The sequence below is a fragment of the Podarcis melisellensis genome (assembly GCF_964234715.1).
Source record: "Podarcis melisellensis genome assembly, chromosome: 16".
NCBI lineage: Eukaryota > Metazoa > Chordata > Lepidosauria > Squamata > Lacertidae > Podarcis > Podarcis melisellensis.
In genome coordinates, this window is record NC_138533.1 from 22,317,210 (window position 1) to 22,336,693 (window position 19,484).

A 19,484-nucleotide genomic window follows, 5' to 3' on the forward strand; every position below is an offset into this window, starting at 1 on the left:
TTTGCTGAAAATAATAAACTACAAGAATTTGCTGAAAATAATAAACTACAAGAATTTGCTGAAAATAATAAACTACAAGAATTTGCTGAAATGGCACAGTTGACAAATAGCCTGAGAAGCAATTCAAAACAAAAATTTCTGGAAAAATGGGATAGATCTAAGATAAATGTTCAAAAATATAGTAAAGGTACGCTATCTATGCTAGCATTCGATCAATGTTGGAGAAAAATTGAGTTGAGAAACAAGATCAAGGCTACATATTGATATAGGAATGTATTAGATAAAATGTAAAGAAACATACAATAATAAGAGCACATTCACTTGTAAAAAAAGGAATATACGACGAGATTTGACAGGAAGTCCGTAGTCCTGGTACAAATACTATTTTGGAATAGTTTTGTGTCTTTTCTTTTTCTTTTTTTAAGTATATAAATTTTGTATATAAACTTTGTATACATGTTGGAAAATCTATTATAATAAGCCCTGTAATGTAATATGGCAATGTATGCATATGTAACATAAGAAAGTTAATTAATAAATAAATAAGAAAGAAAGAAAGAAAGAAAGAAAGAAAGAAAGAAAATTGCATGTCCCTTAGCGCAAGAGCCCTTCGTCTAGCAGGCAGAGAACATTGGGTGAGGTTCCAAGCAAACGACACACCCACCCACATCAAGGGCAGAAGTCCTAAATAAGTTAAGATGGGGAGAACAGGGGGAGAATCTGCCAATCAATTCACCTTCTCGCCGCCGGAAGTTCTTCTTGTCCTGGATGGCATCTGTTAGCGTGGCCATCATTTCCTGCTGTTTCAGGGAGAGGATGCCCAAGCCTTTCACCAGGCCAGCCAGCCCGTAAGCGGCTCCTTTCCGTTCGGCGTACTTATCGGACTCCAGCAGCAGCTGCAGCAGCTTCTGAATCATCCCTCCTGCATCCTCCTTGATGGCAGGCACCAGGGGTGGCAAGCAGCTGGCCACGGACTCCTGGACCTACAGGGATCACCGTGACAAGAATGCAATTCAAGCAAAAGTTACCCTGGGCCCAGTCATAGAAAGTGAATTTGATAAAAGGTAAAGGACCCCTGGACGGTTAAGTCCAGGCAAAGGCGACTCTGGGGTTGCAACGCGAAACCAATTAACGTCAACCTCAGTTTGGACAAAATAACACTGCAATGAAGCAAAAAGGGAAGCAATAATATTCAAATTTCACAGTATATTTAAGCACCGTTCTATTCCCAGCAGCTGCGTGTTTAATTGATTTGTTTCTCGTGGTATGCTACTGCCCCCTGGTGGACTGCCTGGGTCTACTGCATTAACCAAACTACCAAAAGAGTCAAAACGAACCTAAAATGCAAAAACTGGTTCAGAGATCTCTTCTCAGTGTCTCGAACCCGCCCCCCCCAAATCTCCTACCCTGCTTCCGTCTCCGCAAAAGGGGCAAGGAAAAGAGAAAGAGCTTACCTGTTGGGATGGAGTGGAAAGGGCTGCTATCAGTTTGGCAACGATCGGCTTGACTTTCGGATCGCTTTTGTCCAAATGTTTGGCCAGGGAGCCCATCAGAATGACGACACTCTGGCGGACGGCATCATAGCTGGCATCGTTTGGCGCGTCCTTCAGGAACTCCTCAAACACGGGCAGCAGGGAGTTGACACTGTCCTGAAAAGCCGTAGAACAGACACACAATAGCATTAACCGTGATTTCAAAGACCTGGACGCAATGGTGAGCTAGATGAACCAAAAGACCGAGTCAATATAAAGCTGTTTCCTTTCGATGTATCTTAATGCCTACCTTGCCATGGGTATTGAGCGCCGAGAGGGCTGCGTCCAGCATGCACTTCCGGACTTCAGGGTTGCGGTCATTAAGGGCATCTGGTACAAAGAACTGGAAGAGAGGCTTCACCTGCGAACTGTCCAGGTGCTCAGAGAGCTTGTTCAGGGCCAACGCAATGCCACACCTGTAAAGGTAACATGGTAGCTATGGTTTGAAGGGCCATGGTTCAGTGGCAGAGCAGCATGAAGGTCCCAGGTATTTCCAGGTAGGGCTGGGAATATCTCCTGCCTTAAACCTGGAGAGGCACAACCAGTTAAGTCAGTACTGAGCTAGACAGACTGACTCATGGAAGCTTGCGTTCCTGTGCTTTTAAACCAGGGTTTAGGGCTGTGCAATATATCAATATTTCGTCCAAAACCAGTTTGAAGTCCCTATTGTGATATTGGTTTCATAATTTTTCACCTGGCAATATGATGTCGTGTGTGTATATATATATATATGCTTTCGTAGATTTTCACGGGTACAGGAATGCAGGTTTTGGTGTCCTCGGGTGTCTTCCCGTGTAAAAGTTGGGGTGTCTAGGCGACGTTTCGACGAGGTCTCACTCGTCATCTTCAGGCTGGTGCTTTCGGCTTCTTGTTCCAGTAACAAGAAGCCGAAAGCACCAGCCTGAAGATGACGAGTGAGACCTCGTCGAAACGTCGCCTAGACACCCCAACTTTTACACGGGAAGACACCCGAGGACACCAAAACCTGCATATATATATATATATATATATTTGCTTTCGTAGATTATATATATATATCTAGTACTATCGTGCTAGGAGGAAGGCATGCCTGGCAAATCCACACCGTGATCAACTCCCGCCCGGAAACCAGCGTCCCCACTGTGGAAGGATGTGTGAATCCAGAATTGGCCTCCACAGTCACTTACGGACTCATTGTTAAAACTGTGTTTATGGAAGACAATCTTACTCGGCTATGAGTGATCGCCAAAGAAGCAGCAGCTAGTACTATGCAAAAATCACAATGTAGGAAAAACCGTGAAGCCTACCAGTACTTCTACATAGCCTCATCTTTCTTTCAGACACCGTGCTGTATCAGTATATCGTGATGTTTAGCTGGTGATATATCGCGATGTTGAAAACCAGATATCACCCAGCCCTACTAGCTACCAGGTCAGGGATGCTGGGAGTGGTAGTCAAAAAACAGCCAGAGACGCAAGTTTGGGAAATCCTGATTTAAACTATTACATTTACATCTCGCCTTATAACGTCAGAGGCCTGAAGCACCTCAGCTGGATAGAAAGAGTCAGAATTTTAATTTAAGTAAGGACTACCTGGCTTCCCACTGGTCGGGTGGAGATTCAGATATCACACGTCCCAGAGCATCCAAAACTGGTGGAGGCCTCTGTTCAAGAGAAACAGGCATTCTGTCAGAAAACCCAGCAAAGGAGCTTATAAAAGCTGAACACAGTAAAAATCAAGGTGCAAAACAAATAAGGGAAAGGAAGGGGGCAGGGACAGAAGCACACCGTGCTAGACGTAAGTTTTTCTGTAAGACCAGGGCATGGGGAACCTGTGGCCCTGTAGATGTGGCTGGACTCTGACTCAAGAGCTACCAGCCATGGTGGTGTCAAGGGCAGCACACCTCTTGAGTACTGGGTGATGGGAATCACAAGTGGGGAGAGCGCTGTTGTGATTGGATCCTGCTTGCAGGCTTCCCATTGGGGCATCTGGTTGGCCACTGGGAGAACAGGATGCTAGCCTGGATGGGCATTTGATCCAGCAGCCAGGCTCTTGCTGTGTTCTGTGGTGCTTTATTCCACAATGCTTTAAACAGTATTGCTCTCCCCACACCTGGTGCTTGAACTACTATATTGCTTTATGGTCATTATTTGTCAGGTAACCGTGTCAGGAGAGCTGTCCCATTGGGGCATCTGATTGGCCAGTGGATGCTTGACTAGGTGGACCTTTGGCCTGACCCAGCAGGCTCTTCGTATGCTCATTATCACAGAACGAGGACACTGAAGGGCCTGAAAGACCTTCATTGGCTCCCAGTACGTTTCCAAGCACAATTTAAAGTGTTGGTGCTGACCTTTAAAGCCCTTAATGGCCACAGCCTCGTATACCTGAAGGAGCGTCTCCACCCCCATCGTTCAGCCTGGACATTGAGGTCCAGCTCCAAGGGCCTTCTGGCAGTTCCCTCACTGCGAGAAGTGATGTTACAGGGAACCAGGCAGAGGGCCTTCTCGGTGGTGGCACCTGCCCTGTGGAATGCCCTCCCACCAGATGTCAAGGAAATAAACAACTATCTGACTTTTAGAAGACATCTGAAGGCAGCCCTGTTTAGGGAAGTTTTTAATGTCTGATGTTTTATTGTGTTTTTAATATTCTGTTGAGAGCTGCCCAGAGTGGCTAGGGAATCCCAGCCAGATGGGCAGGGAATGAATGAATGAATGAATGAATGAATGAATGAAAAAATAAATACCACCACTACTACTACTACATTGCTGCCAGGTGAAAGAATGCAAGGATAGTACACAGGAATGTAGTTTGGGAAGAGGAGAGGTATGGCTTAGGGAGGGTCCTGAGGACTGGACACACAGACACCTAGAGGTCTCAGTGCCAGAGGTTCCCCCCACTCTTGCTCTAGATCTCCCCCCACTCCCTCCTCACGAATGGCTTACATAGAGTTTCTCCTGATAGATCTCCATCAGTTTGGTCATGACGTCCCTCGTCTGGCTTCGATACTGCTCAACGCTCTTGGAAAGGGCCTCGGCCCCAGCCTGGCGCACGGCTTCCTCGTAGTGGATGACATCTTTAATGAGGACCGAACAGATGTCAGGCTGCAACTCCAGACCCATCGACTCCCAAAGCCTGTAAGAGACGAAAGCCAAAGGTCATCCTCCGGGTATCAAAGATCCACCCTGGTCTCGTATCAGGCAGTGACGAGGGGAGTTTTCAGCAGGTAGCGCATTCCACAACCAAGCTGCGACCACTGAAAAAGCCTGCCTCTGCGTCCAGGTGGGCCAATAATTGTTAGGCCCTGGCAAGACTTAGGAGGGTTCCACTTGTTAGGCAATACTCTGCAGAGGCAGTTTCCTATGTCCACTGGTCAAAGCACTTCCTCAGGTCCTGGCGGAGAAGCATCATCTGCAATGTGCATCTGGTGCAAAAAAAAAAAGGGGGCATCTCTTTGGTGGAACAGCAAATTCTCACCTCTGGGCCAGCGTCCTGATTGCTTCTTCCTTGTCAAAATTCACCACCCAGAGACGGCGTAGAAGGTTCATCCCATTCTTCTCATCGCTGTCTGGTGTTGGCAGCACCAACTGCAGCTCCATCAAGCCCTGAAGAACAGAACAGGACAAGTCAGTAGAAAGCCTTCCTCCCCAACCTCCTTGTATTCCAAAACTGCAATGAGAAGTGACGTCCCCTTTCCAGCATGCATTAAGGCTGTTCAGGTATTACTTTGCAGGCGCACGCTTGCAGCAAGATTGGGAGGGCGTGCTGCATTCTGAGGGCCAGGCATGAAGGCCCAGAGGGCCACATTAGGCCCCCAGGCCTGGGATTCCCTAACACAGCTCTACACACTTATCTTCCTCCAGTGGTGGATGGGAAGCCAACCGTCCCACCCATCTCTTCCCCTGTGCTGGCTGGAAAGAGATCCCAACTGACCCGGAGGGCTGCATCTCGGACATTCATGCACGGGGACTGAAGGGCTTGGAGTAACACATCCACTTCTTCCTGTTCTGCATAGGCACAGCCGTCCTCTCCACTGCTGCTGGCACACAGGGCGGTCAGGGCGTTGGATGCCAAGACCTGACAAGAGGCAAGAGAGCTTAAAATCAGACAGCGAAGGAATATAATTGATGCCATACAAATTCATAGGCACAAAGCCACCAAAGGGGTACAAAAAGAACATTAAAACACACTCTGAAAGAAATAAAAACTGATTCAACCAACTAAAAACTGTGGAACCATCCATCATCATAAATAATAATAATAATAATAATAATAATAATAATAATAATAATAATAATAATTTATTTATATCCTGCCCTCCCCAGCTGAAGCCGGGCTCAGGGCGGCTAACAACAATAAAATAAGACAACATTTTAAAATCATTTCATTAAAAACCAAAACAACAACAAAGCAATTTCATCAGATATAAAATTGATATTCCATGAATGGCCGGGTTGCACCCTCAAGGGAAAGCACAAATGTTATCAGCAGACACCTAAATATAATCTCATTAATGGCACCAAACTGGAAAATCCATGAGTGAATCAATCAATTGCATTTATAAACCATCTTTCCTCCAAGGAGTTCAAGGTGGCATCCATAGTTCTTCCCCTCTCAATTTTATCCCCACAATAACCCTGTGAGATAGGTTAGGGCTCAGAGACGGTGAGCCTCATGGCCAAGTGAGGATTTGAACCCGTCTCCCAAATCCCCATCCAGCACTCTAACCACTGTACTGCTACGGGGGCTCTGCATCTGGTCTGTGAGCTACTGCTGTACTAGAATGGTTGGCCAGCTCACCTGTAAGCGTGGAGAGCCTGTCCCGATCACTTTACTCAGGAGCCGCAGCATCTCTGTGCGAGGCAGTAACTCAGGTCCATTCTGACAGGTGACCGGGGGAAAGAGGGGCAAAAGAGAAATGCAAACACTTGTCATTTTAAAAAAGGCAACTGCACAACCAATAATGAACAATCATCCTCATCATGCAATGAAGCCGGGGGATTTGGAATGGCTTCCAGCAGGTGAGCATTCCGTATTTTATGTACTTAACAAAATTTACATCCTGGTCGATTTACTAAGGTTGCTGTTATTATTTACATTTACCGTATTTTCCCGTCTATAAGACACCCCCATGTATAAGACACCCCCTATTTTGGGGGACTCAGATTTAAGAAAATGGGGGAGATGTATCTGTGTGTAAGACACCCCCTTTTGACATTATTTTTTAGGGGGGGGAACCGCGGCTTACACACAGAAAAATACAGTATATGTTGCTTTTTCAAAATGTGAATCGATACATCGGTAAAATAGTGGCCGAATACTAAAATGTAACACCCATATCCAGGAAATACAGTGGTACCTTGGTTCTTGAATTGCTTGGCTCCCAAACGCTGCAAATCCAGAACTGTTCTGGTTTGCGAACGTTTTGTGGAAGCCCAACATCCGACACGGCTTCTGCTCGACTGCAGGAATCTCCTGCAGCCAATCAGAAGCCGCGCCTTGATTTTCGAACGGTTTCAGGAGTCGAACCGACTCCCGGAACGGATTAAGTTCGAGAACCAAGGTACCACTGTAACTCTGTTCAGTTGCATAATGTTACAACATTTTAAATTCATGTTGAAGTACTTCCTGTTCTTCTATGGCTACAAGCTGTTGTATGTTGCATCTGGGGTCAGGCGAGGGAGGCAGCTCTCAAGACAAAGAGGCAGAGGAGGAGGGATGTGATGAGAAGGAAAGTATCTCAAGACTTGCATCAGCTTTGTTCGGCTGTGCATTTTCAGCTTCGTTTGAACCTCCTGGGGGGGTAGGGCATGTCTGTCAGCCACCAAGTAAAAATGGCAGCTGGCTTTCTGAAGATGATGCAACCCCATGGAAAACACTGACCTCGTCCACCAGCAAACTCTGGCTGCTGGCAGATGATCTCAGCTGAGCATGGACTGTGATCGTCTGCAGAGCCTTGACCAAGAGCTCCTCCTTCTCTTCACTGTCGTTGGGAGTCTCCAGCAGCACCATTTTGAGGAGAGGGAAGACTAAGGAAAAGGCTGGGGCCGTTAATGGCACAGGACCTGCAACAGGCAGAAAAGAAGAGGGGAGATACAGACACAGAAGGACATGCCCATACATGCCAACGTCAGCCACTGACAGAGTAGAAATCAACGGGCATGGCTGACTTTGGGAGTGCAACAGCAGTGATTATCCAGTTCATAACTTAAGGAGTTAATTCTGTTCTCAGTAGAGAGCCAGTGTGGTGTAGTGGTTAAGAGCGGTGGACTCGTAATCTGGTGAACCGGGTTCGCGTCTCCGCTCCTCCACATGCAGCTGCTGGGTGACTTTGGGCAAGTCGCACTTCTCTGAAGTCTCTTAGCCCCACTTACCTCACAGAGTGTTTGTTGTGGGGGAGGAAGGGAAAGGAGGGTGTTAGCCGCTTTGAGACTCCTTAGGGTAGTGCTAAAGCGGGATATCAAATCCAAACTCCTCCTCTTCTTCTAGTCAGCTGCTCGGGGAGGAGGGGGGAGGCACTGCTTAGCAACCAAATCAGGTGGAAAAAAATCAGCGGGTCCTCACCTGCCTCTCCCTTGTTCATCCGGACAGGCACAGTGTGCGTGTGCAACAAGGTCACCACTCTGGTCACAGCAGTGGGCAGGTCCTCTTGGCACCAGGATTCGTCCAAAACACACTCAGGCTTTATCATCCTCAAGGTCACGTGACTCACTACAGTACCTGGGGAAAGGGGTGAAGGGAGTTGTAAGTCCAGCACCAAAATTGAGGAGGGGAGAAGGCACCCTGGCTGGCTACCCCAATCTACGTTTGCTTGTATTTTTGCAATTTATGCTACGAAAGCTTATCTTATCTGAGTTTTCCCCCATCACAGAGATAGATAGATGATAGATAGATAGATAGATAGATAGATAGATAGATAGATAGATCAGTGTTTTTCAACCACTGTTCCGTGGCACACTAGTGTGCCGCGAGATGTTGCCTGGTGTGCCGTGGGAAAAATTTGATTCCTATTCAAGAGAATTACTTTATATATAGTCAATATAGGCACAGAGTTAAATTTTTTAACATTTTCTAATGGTGGCCTCATGATTTTTTTCATGAAACAAGTGTGCCTTTGCCCAAAAAAGGTTGAAAAACACTGAGATAGATGATAGATAGATAGATGATAGATAGATAGATGATAGATAGATAGATAGATAGATAGATAGATGATAGATGATAGATAGATGATAGATAGATGATAGATAGATGATAGATAGATAGATGATAGATATAAACACACACAAAGTGGAACACTAACCAAAAGTCTTCAACCGATCAGGCATCACACAGGATGCCAAAGAAAGGAAAGGGGTCTTAATCCTTGGAGCCGCCAGAGGGGACTTCAGCAGAGGCAGGAAGAAGCCTATGAGACTGGGGATGTACTGGGAGAGACCAGGGGGGTTCCTCTTTAGAACAGCATCCAGGAGACCCAGCATTGATTCCAGTTCATTGTCAAGCTGCAATAGAACACTGCGGTGGTTACTGGCGAAAGGCAATCTTGAAGGAAGCAGCCAAGCTTTGGACTAACACACCCATAAGCTCAATCCTTTCTCTGTATTTTCTTCCTTTATCAATATTCTCAGCACAGTAAGAGGGGAAAAGGGACTTGCTGACCCAGAAACAGATGGCATGACAATATTGGACCACAGCAGCAGCAGCAGCTGGTGACCAGTGGATATGGTGGGGCGGTTGATCTGCTAATGGGAGATGGAGGGGGTGGTCTTCAGAGACAGAGTCAAGAGGGTCCTCAGAGGCAACAGGTAACAATTTGTTGACATATGCTCTGCAGCGGGCTAGGCTACCCTCTTTTGTGTGAGCCCACGTTATTTTTTTAAATTTAATTTAACTTAATTTATTAAAACAACCACCACCACCGGCCAGGAAGCAAACATTGAGTGTGGAAATGGGCCAGTTCAGAGGAGAGACCCTATTCTTGCTTGTAATTTCAAGGTCTCTCCCCAGCCCCTCTCATCTCAATGCTGGAGGGGAGAAATCTCATGTGCTCAGATCCTGCTTGTGGGTTTCCCATGTGACCGCAATTTTTATAAAGGTGGTGGTGGAGTTTTGTTTCCAGTTAAATGGGACACTGCACCCCCAGACCAACCGCCCAAATCGACAGCATTCCAACTTCATTTTACTCAGGGAAAAGATGGCTACCAAAGGCGGGGGGACTTGGGAAACTGGTAAAAGACAGCCATAATCCCTGAAACCCGGGATCACGTACACAGCAGCCTCTTACATAAGTGATAATCACTGGCATCCTGGCAAATGGGTGCCAGACAGGTAGTCATCCTGTGGACAGTAGCAAACCACCCAGGAACGGATTAGGTTCTGGGTCAGGACAAAGAAGTGTGATTACCTGAGCAGGGAAAAGCAGGAACTTGTAAATACTTCCATTGTTATCACTTGATGAGTGTAAAGTGGAGGGCAAGGGAGGGTTGGAGGCAAGAAATCCCCTCCCCCTTTGTGACATATGTATGATCTATCTGTGATGCGTGCACGAAGCTTCACCAAAGGGGTTTGTGGGGAAAGGGAAAGCCTATAAAAGAAAGGGCACCCTTTTGTTCGGTGCTTCTTCCTGCTTCTTCCATGTGGTGGGTGGAAGTCCTGTTGCGACAATCTTTTGAATAAAGATCAGGCCTACAGGCTGCTGTTTCACCCTGTGGAACGCCCTCCCATCAGATGTCAAGGAGAAGAACAACTACCAGACTTTTAGAATGGCATCTGAAGGCAGCCCTGTTTAGGGAAGCTTTTAATGTTTGATGTATTACGCCATTTTAATATTTTGTTGGAAGCCACCCAAGGTGGCTGGGGAGACCCAGCCAGATGGCGGGGTATAAATAATAAATTATTATTATTATTATTATTATTATTATTATTATTATTATTATTATTACTACTACTACTACTACTACTACTATTTTCCTGGCTGGTGTCTTTGTTTGACAATGCAAGTGAGCCCAAGGATTTTCCTATAACACCCACAGGTATCTGGCTGGCCACTGCAAGAACACGATGGGCCCGTGGCCTGATCCAGCAGACTCTTCTTATGTTCTTAACATTAGGCCCAGCTATAGCTTACCTCTTTCAACTGCTTCCTGGTCTGAGATTCCTTTTCCAGCTGGGCATTCAGCATTTCCTTCTGTTTGCTGGTTAGCTGGATCTCCTCCTTTATCCCCTTCTTCTTCTTAATCTCCTGCAGGAGAGAAAACCATCTATTTGGTTATAACGGGGAAGCAGGCAGCAGCATTCCCTCCAAAGGAAGCAGCTTCAGCAGTTCAAAGACAACGGGCAACATGATGGGAGAGAAAATGAGAGTGAATTGGGAGTTGTGCCCAGAGACAGACAAGCTCAGGATGACAGCAGCAAGAAAGGAAAAAAGACACCTAGCTCTATGCAATCTGACTTAGTTTAGCACAGGTTGCTCACCAAATGCTACCAAAAAAGGTCTTGATGCAACTTAAAACTGTTCAGTCTTCTTTTCATCTTCATTTTCTTTCCCCTTCTCTCCCAGAAACTCAGGGAGCTTTACATGGGATGTTTTCCCTGTTATCCCCTGAGAGGTAGCTCATCAGGCTTGAGAAAAGGTGAGTGTTCCAAAAAAAAACCTGCAGAACTGAGTGAAGATCTGAAATCCAACTTTCCTCCAGTCCATGCCTGAGTCATTTAGGGCTTTAATAATAATACAGTTGTACCTTGGTTCTCGAATGTAATCTGTTCAAGGAGTCCATTTGACGTCCAAAATGTTCGAAAACCAAGGCGCGGCTTCCGATCGGCTGCAGGAGCTTCCTGCACTCAAGTGAAAGCTGTGTCGGATGTTTGGGTTCCAAAAAATGTCCAAAAACCGGAACACTTACTTCCAGGTTTTTGGTGTTCGGAAGCCAAAACGTATGAGTACCAAGGTGTTTGAGAACCAAGGTACGACTGTAATATAGAAGGAGGAGGAGGAGCAGCAGCAGCAGCAGCAGCAGCAGCACTCTGGGCAGCTTACAGCATATATAAAAACATAATAAAACATCAAACATTAACAAACATTAAATGCTAAGGAAAGCAGCCAGTCCAGTTGCTTTAAAACAGGGCTTATATTAGACCAAATATGGCATTATCCACCATGCAAGACCTCACCTCCTTCAGCTCCAGTTCAATGATCTGCTCCTTGAAAGAATAAGCTTTGTTTTCTCTCTTCATGTTGGCCTTTTTCAAGCTGTCTTGCTGAGCACTGAAGACAGCAAAGGAGAGAGAGAGAGAGAGAGAGAGAGAGAGAGAGAGAGAGAGAGAGAGAGAGAGAGATTAGCACAATCCAGTGACATCATCTCAGGTTATCAGCTTCAATTACAGCTACCACAAAAGAACAGAAAACATTTAATATTTGTTATTTATTTAAACAAAAATTATATACGGTTTGATTGTGATAAAGACCTCTCTAAGCATTTTACACAAACTATATATCTCTCTATATATACAACAGCTAAAAATAGATTTTAAAAACTTATGAAAATCAACAATAAGGGGGGGAAAGATTCAGACACATGTAACTTCTACATGTTTGGACAGGCTTGCCTAAACAGAAACATTTTAAGCAGGCACCAAAAAAGTACAGCAAAGGTGCATACCTGATGTCAATATGCAGGGAGTTCCGAAGTTTAAGCATTGCTACACTAAAAGATTGATTTCTTACAAGTGCAGAATGAGTATCATGTTTCACTTGTAACAGTGCCAGTTCCACAGATCGAAGCGGTTTCGTTAGTGGTGGTTTGTTATACCACACACATTTCAAAGGGAAAGGTCATCGCTTAATGGTCTGTGTACACAAGGTCCATAGGTTAATGGCATACATGTCTTGATTAAAGAGATTTTTTTCTCCTAAAAGTGCTTTGGAAACCTGGCACGGCCTGTCAAAAATAAGGAGTGCTGTAGCTCAATGGCAAAACATCTGATTTGCATGCAAAATGTCCCAGGTACAATCCCTGGCATCTCTAGGTAGGGTAGGCAAAAAGGTTCCCTGACTGGAACGGGAGAGCCGCTGCCAGTCAGTGTAGACAACACTGAGCTAGATGGACCAATGGCCTGGCTCAGTATAAGGCAGCTTCCTGTATCCAAGCGCTTGTCCTCACCTGTGCAAGATGGACTTGTCATAAAGTTCCCCTTCGGGTGTCTTCATGATAGCAAACTCCTCCTGGGTCACAAGACACAGCGCTGGGTTTTCTAGAAAGGCGGAGATGGTGCTGATGACCTGAGGGAGGACTTGGCTGGGAGAGAGGGCAGAAAGCAGACCCACCGCATTCAGGGACGACTGTGAAACAAGGAAGGGGAGGGAAAACAGCCACTTGTCAAGGATTACAGCACTATCCCAGTAGTGATGTATGGAAGTGAGAACTGGACCATAAAGAAAGCTGATCCCCGAAGAATCGATGCTTTTGAATTATGGTGCTGGAGGAGACTCTTGAGAGTCCCATGGACTGCAAGAAGATCAAACCTATCCATTCTGAAGGAAATCAGCCCTGAGTGCTCACTGGAAGGACAGATCGTGAAGCTGAGGCTCCAATACTTTGGCCACCTCATGAGAAGAGAAGACTCCCTGGAAAAAACCCTGATGTTGGGAAAGATGGAGGGCACAAGGAGAAGGGGACGACAGAGGAAGAGATGGTTGGACAGTGTTCTCGAAGCTATGAACATGAGTTTGACCAAACTGTGGGAGGCAGTGGAAGACAGAAGTGCCTGGCGTGCTCTGGTCCATGGGGTCATGAAGAGTCGGACACGACTAAACGACTAAACAACAACAACATAATATTCTCTCAACACTTGGGGCTGGTAGTCTTAATCTGCAGCACTCTTCATCCATGCACCTGTGGTCTCTGTGTCCTTTTGCAGACGGGAGAGAAGCAGCACCAGCAAGATTTTTCAACCTGCAACCCCCAGGTCTAAAATCTTATCACACTAGGTCCATTAAGAAGCATTTGGGAAGGGAGCATAGATCAGTGGTAGAGCATCATCAATTCTCCAGGGGGGGAAAGCCACAGGTCCAATCCCTGCCATTTCCAATTAAAATTTATAAGCACCAGATCAAAAAGAGACCCTTTGCCTACACCCCTGGAGAGCCTGTTCAGAATGGACCAGGTGTGGGGAGAGCCTTGGGCCCTCTAACCTCTCTGGCTGGCCCTCTGCACCCACCTTGAGTAGCTTTGCCTGTCTGGAATGTGCCCTTGAACTCAGATTATGCCTCCTGCTGGGGGTGGGGTGGAAAAACTAGCTTACTGTTCTGCCTACCTTTGCCTCTAGCCCCCCCCCCCATGTAGCATGTAGCCCTTGAAAGGATGCCAAGAAGGGAATGAGGCTTCCGGCCTGGAAAAAGTTCCCCCACTTCTGGAAAGCTGGCAGTACTGAAACTAAGTGGACCACAGTTTGTGTTGACTATGGCAGCTTCACCATCTCTCAGCCCAGGATGCCCTTGAAAACCTCTGCAGAAGAATCAAACCCAGTCACCTTATTCATGGGGCTCTGGGTGACAATCCGGTCAAAGATCTTTTCCAGGTACTTAGCGATGAAATCGACAGGGTCCAGTTTCATCTTGATCAGGAGGGCTGTCCAAAGGCCAGACTGGCCTGTTACTGAAAGGGAGAAGGAAGGAAGGAGGGAGAGACTTACAAGAGGCACAACAGACCCTACTTCTGTCACATACCCAACCGGTAAAATATATAATTAAATTTTCTGTTTTACATTTTAAAATACTCATTTTAAAATCCTCAAAATATCCCTTATTCTCTTTCCATGGTTCATATCATATATCCCTGCATATTTTTACAAAAACTAAACCATTCAGTATTCCGTTATTGCATCTATCAGAACTTATTTACACTGTTGAATTTCTCTTAATGCTGCCAACGTTTTCATGTGTACACAATTTCCCCCCATATATTCAACAAACGTTTACCAATCTTCTCTAAACGTATGTTCTTCTTGGTCTCTTATTCTATATGTTAAGTCTGCAAGCTGCAAATATTCTGTCAGCTTAAGTTGCCATTTTTCTTTAGTTGGGACCTTGCTCGTTTTCCATTTTGGGGCTAACCAAACACGGACCACAGTAGTAGCATACATAAATAACCTTTTTTGACACCTGGGAATTTCAGTCTGATTTATTCCCAAGGAAAAGGATTCTGGTTTGGTTTTTTTTTTTGGAAAAGAACGCATAAACGTTTTTTCAGTTCATTATGGATTATTTCCCAATACTCTTTTAACCTTTTACAAGTTCACCACATGTGAAAAAACGTTCCCTCCACCTCTTTGCATCTCCAGCACTTACCCGATTCAATCTCATTATACATCTTAGCAAGCCTAAAGGTAAAGAGGCCCCTGACCATTAGATCCATTTGCGGATGACTCTGGGGTTGCGGAGCTCATCTCGCTTTATTGGCCGAGGGAGCTGGCGTACAGCTTCCGGGTCATGTGGCCAGCATGACTAAGCCGCTTCTGGCGAACCAGAGCAGCGCACGGAAACGCCGTTTACCTTCCCGCCGGAGCAGTACCTATTTATCTACTTGCACTTTGATGTGCTTTCGAACTGCTAGGTTGGCAGGAGCAGGGACCGAGCAACAGGAGCTCACCCCCTTGCGGGGATTCGAACCGCTGACCTTCTGATTGGCAAGCCCTAGGCTCTGTGGTTTAACCCACAGCACCAGCTGCGTCCCCTCTTAGCAAGCCTACTCAGAGTTAAATACCATCTGTACCATTTTCAAGTAGTTCTCCTTCAAAGAATAACATACTGGGAGCTTTCCCCTCTCCTACTCACCTAGAGAAGGGTGATTGCTTACTAGCAACATTTCCAAGGCTAACTTTTCCTTCTCCTCTGGATCGCCCTCCAGCCCCGACACGCAAGAGATCATGCACAGCGTCTCCTGGAGGACACGAGGAGGGATGTAGGTCTTTCCTTGTTCCGACAGCTCTCCTGTCTCGGTGAGCAAGGCCTCAGTGGGCAGTACCTGACGAATCGTGAATATAAATGCAATAGTAAGACAAGTGCTGAAGTGTAGAGAGAGCAATGTCAATCCAAGTCTTGTAGAGTAAAGCACAGCCGAATGCAGCAAGAGTCTGACTTCTGGATCAGGCTAAAAAGCCCATCCAGCCCAGGATCCTGTTCTCATAGTGGCCGATCGGATGTCTGTGGGAAGCCCGCAACCCGACCTGAGTGCATCAGAAACACTCTCCCCCTTCCTGTAGTCCCCATCAACTGGCAACTCCATTGAAGCTCAAAGTATCTACTTGCAAATAATTTGTAATCCAATTATCTGCTGAGGGTATTATCCAAAATTACTGAGATTGTTTCAGGGTTATTTAGCCAAGATTTTTAAAGTCAAATCTAAAACTACTTAATTTTACTTAATGGTGGCTAATGGATCTTTTAGAAGTTTTATGTATTTAATATGTCTGGATTATCAATGTTTTATGGATGGTTTTCTTTTTTTTCTCCTTTACAGTCTTGTTGTCTAAATTATGCAAATAGCCGATGTCTATGGGAAGCCTGCAAACCAGACCTGAATGTAACAAAAACAATCCCCTCTCTTGCACAATATTGCATAGCAAAGCAATGGATGTAAATTTTACCCCCGTAAAGGTAAAAAAGGTAAAGGACGGCTAAGTCCAGTCAAAGGCATCTATGGGGTACGGCGCTCATCTCGCTTTCAGGCAGAGGGAGCTGGCATTTGTCCACAGACAGCTTTCCAGGTCATGTGGCCAGCAGGACTAAACCACTTCTGGGGTAACAGAACACCATGACGGAAGCCAGAGTGCAAGGAAACTCTGGGGTTGCGGAGGTCATCTCGCTTTATTGGCCGAGGGAGCCGGCGTACAGCTTCCGGGTCATGTGGCCAGCATGCTAAGCCGCTTCTGACGAACCAGAGCAGCGCAAGGAAACGCCATCTACCTTCCTGTCGCAGCAGTACCTACTTATCTGCTTGCACTGGCGTGCTTTCGAACTGCTAGGTTAGCAGGAGCTGGGACAGAGCGACGGGAGCTCACTCTGTCACGGGGATTCGAACCGCCAACCTTCTGATCGGCAAGCCCAAGAGGCTCAGTGGTTTAGACCACAGCGCCACCCTATGAAGTACGCTCCCTCCAGCAGCGGAGACAGAACCTAGCCATTGTGGATATTAGCCTTATCCTCCATGGACCTCAGGATGGAGGGCTTTAAAAGGCTGGACCTCGTCCCAAAAGTTGTATGGACTTTACCTTGTGAGAACTGAGCACTACTTTCAGCTCTTCTAAGAGCCCATAAGCCAACTTGAACCCTCTGGGCAAAGACAGGAGCTTCTTCACAGTCTGCTGGGCGAGCCTTCGGACACACCATGATCGGCTGAGGAGGACTGCAGCCAGGGCTTTGTGATATTGCCTGAAAGCGAGAAAAAAAGGTAGAGGGGAAGGAGAGAGAGAGATAGGAGGGAGGAGAGCCATGCGTCAGGGGCACAGCATCTGATTTGCACGCAGAAGGTCCCATGTTCAATCTAGGGCTGGGAATGTCCCATCAGGAAACCCGGAGAGGCTGCTGCCAGTCAGTGTACACAGTACTGAGCTAGATGGGCCAATGGTCTGATTCGGTATGGGGAGGAGGCAAGCAGTCAACAACAGGGTGATCGTGACCCAAAGCATACCAGCCTTTTGTGCAAAGTTCTGGGGGTGCCCTCACCCTCAGAGGAAGGTTCAAGAGTTTGATGATAAGCAAGAGAAGGAGAGCAAGCGATACGTACTGGACTTTAGCACCAGGTAGTCGATGCTCATGGTCCAAGAGGAGGCGTTCTGTCAGCTGCAGAACTGTGCACATTGCTGCAGGAGGGGAGGGAAAATACAAAAGGTATGGAAGCCAGCCTTGTTGCATTCACCATCCCTGCATGTAAATCACAATCCCACAAGCGTAAAGTCATTTCCCCAAGAGAATCACAGCTTTCCTTTCAAAAAAAGCAACTTAACAGCTACAAAAGGTTTGCCTAAGATATTGTAGGCATGATATTCAAATAATTTAAAAACAAAAAATTTTAAAAAGAGGCACTTGGTTGATTTACATGTATTCTTTTATAGCAATATATAAAATATAAAATATTGTCATCATAAAGGACTGGATCTTTTGGATCCAATACATTTATGAAGAGACTGAGGATTTTTTGTGATTTTCCAGAATAATGTGTTTCATGACAATGTACAACCTTACACTGTGTTTAATTTACTATGATGTTATCAGTATTCCCATATGCTTTCAGCTGATTTTTTCTTGCTAAAGATATGAACTAAAAAGACATCTGATCCCAAAGAACAAAGAAACAAGAGAGACAGAACTGTGCATATTAAGCCTTTACCAGCAAAGACCTGGGCAACACAATCCATTGCGCAAGTGTACTAAGGGGAGGTGCAAAAGCTAGTAGCCCATCTTCTTTGTCCACAAGGCAGACTAACCTGCCTCACTCAGCTTTGCCTACAAGCAGTAGAAGAGGAGAACATACAGTGCCCCAAAGCCCCAAAATACAGAAGCCTGTCCATCTTAGGAAGCCCTTTTGCAAAACCTGAGGATGACCCCTTAAAGCAAAGGCATCCAGCTCACCTTCCTCTGATGCAGACTGCAGGAACTTCTCAGAAGTGAAAATCTGCTTTTTCTCATCCAGAACGAGGGGCCAGAAGCTGCTCAGCTTGTTCTCTGGAGAGCAAAAGAAAGAGATTGTGGCCATGTAGATAACAAAAAGAAGAGGCGGCAACCAGCCCTGCAGGCACCTCATATATAAAGAAAACTATACCCAATTATTTACTATATTTATATACCACTTAGCATGCAAATCCTAAGTGGCTTACTTACAATAAAACTTTATTTTTCCTATTAACACAGTACTATAAGCAAAAATAAAAACACATCAATAAAAAACAAAGGGTTGTATCCAACACTGCACAAACAGTGTATTGTTTGCATAATGGGATTTCCCCTTTTCCTTCTCCTCTTTCCCTCCGTGCCCCCAAAATCTGCTCCAACCACGGAAGAGGAGGGGGAAGTTCCGTTGTGCAAATGAAACAGCTGTGCTGGATACAACCCAAAACAACTAGTAAAATGAATGAAACACTGCAATGAATCTTACAACCCAGGGCATGTGGAATCATAGAATTGGAGAGGACCAATTCCTGAGATGCAGGAATCTCAGATGGCTGATCAGCAGTGCCACACTTCCATAGGAAGGTGGGGAAATGGGTGGTGGGAGGGAGAATAGTCTGAGGCCATTGCAATCCAATGAGAGCCAATGTTGGTGTAGTGGTTAGAGTCTTGGGACTAGGACCTAGGAGACCAGGGTTCGAATCCCCACTCAGCCATTAAGTTCCCTGGGTGACCTTGGGCCACAGCCACTGCCTTTCAGCCTTACCTACCAACCTCACAGGGTTGTTGTAGGGATTAAATGATGGCAGGGGAGAGAACTGTGTATGCCACCTTGAGCTCCTTGGAGAAACAGATGGGAGAAAAATGCAACAACCAACTATATAAATCCACAGGTCAGAACACAGGTAAGTGAATCACCACAATTGTCTCTGAGTAATAATTCTGTACCAGATCTTACAACTGTTAAGACTGCAGGGGTGGGCGGGGGAAAAAAGAGACACCTGAATTATGCAGTTGCACTAAGATTGTTCATCTGTACCTATTGTTCCTTCACCCCATCAAAAAAGGGAAACTTGTTTCTAAACATCGTGGGACCTTACCTATTTGTGCATCAGCTACCGAGAGCCTACAAATCAGCAAGGCTGCTGCCACGCCTTCCGTCACCAGGGCAACCTGAGTGCTCTGCGCTGCTGCTTTTTCAACCGTCTGCATCAGCAATGGCAGCAAGTCTACTCCCTGCATAAGTACGTTGCCTGTGGAAGCAGAAAGAGAAGTCAGGGAGGCCTTTCCCCAAAAACCTGCTATTGGAAGGGATT

The 19,484-nt window shown here is 46.0% G+C and overlaps 1 protein-coding gene across 1 annotated transcript in view; it reads right to left on the reverse strand.

Annotated features, from left to right (window-relative positions):
- Positions 1 to 19,484, reverse strand: part of GCN1 (GCN1 activator of EIF2AK4) — a 63,085-nt gene that overhangs the window by 31,470 nt on the left and 12,131 nt on the right. Inside the window, exons 15-34 of the mRNA XM_081892184.1 lie at positions 19,269 to 19,421; positions 18,133 to 18,225; positions 17,288 to 17,363; positions 16,773 to 16,932; positions 15,337 to 15,526; positions 14,034 to 14,158; positions 12,665 to 12,843; positions 11,676 to 11,769; positions 10,633 to 10,746; positions 8,809 to 9,007; positions 8,073 to 8,228; positions 7,392 to 7,573; positions 6,309 to 6,389; positions 5,442 to 5,585; positions 4,986 to 5,113; positions 4,454 to 4,643; positions 3,104 to 3,174; positions 1,783 to 1,948; positions 1,455 to 1,649; positions 737 to 983 (exon numbers count right to left, since the gene is read on the reverse strand). Coding sequence (XP_081748310.1) covers positions 737 to 983; positions 1,455 to 1,649; positions 1,783 to 1,948; positions 3,104 to 3,174; positions 4,454 to 4,643; positions 4,986 to 5,113; positions 5,442 to 5,585; positions 6,309 to 6,389; positions 7,392 to 7,573; positions 8,073 to 8,228; positions 8,809 to 9,007; positions 10,633 to 10,746; positions 11,676 to 11,769; positions 12,665 to 12,843; positions 14,034 to 14,158; positions 15,337 to 15,526; positions 16,773 to 16,932; positions 17,288 to 17,363; positions 18,133 to 18,225; positions 19,269 to 19,421 — 2,943 coding nt within the window. The remainder of the gene's footprint in view (positions 1 to 736; positions 984 to 1,454; positions 1,650 to 1,782; positions 1,949 to 3,103; positions 3,175 to 4,453; positions 4,644 to 4,985; positions 5,114 to 5,441; positions 5,586 to 6,308; positions 6,390 to 7,391; positions 7,574 to 8,072; positions 8,229 to 8,808; positions 9,008 to 10,632; positions 10,747 to 11,675; positions 11,770 to 12,664; positions 12,844 to 14,033; positions 14,159 to 15,336; positions 15,527 to 16,772; positions 16,933 to 17,287; positions 17,364 to 18,132; positions 18,226 to 19,268; positions 19,422 to 19,484) is intronic.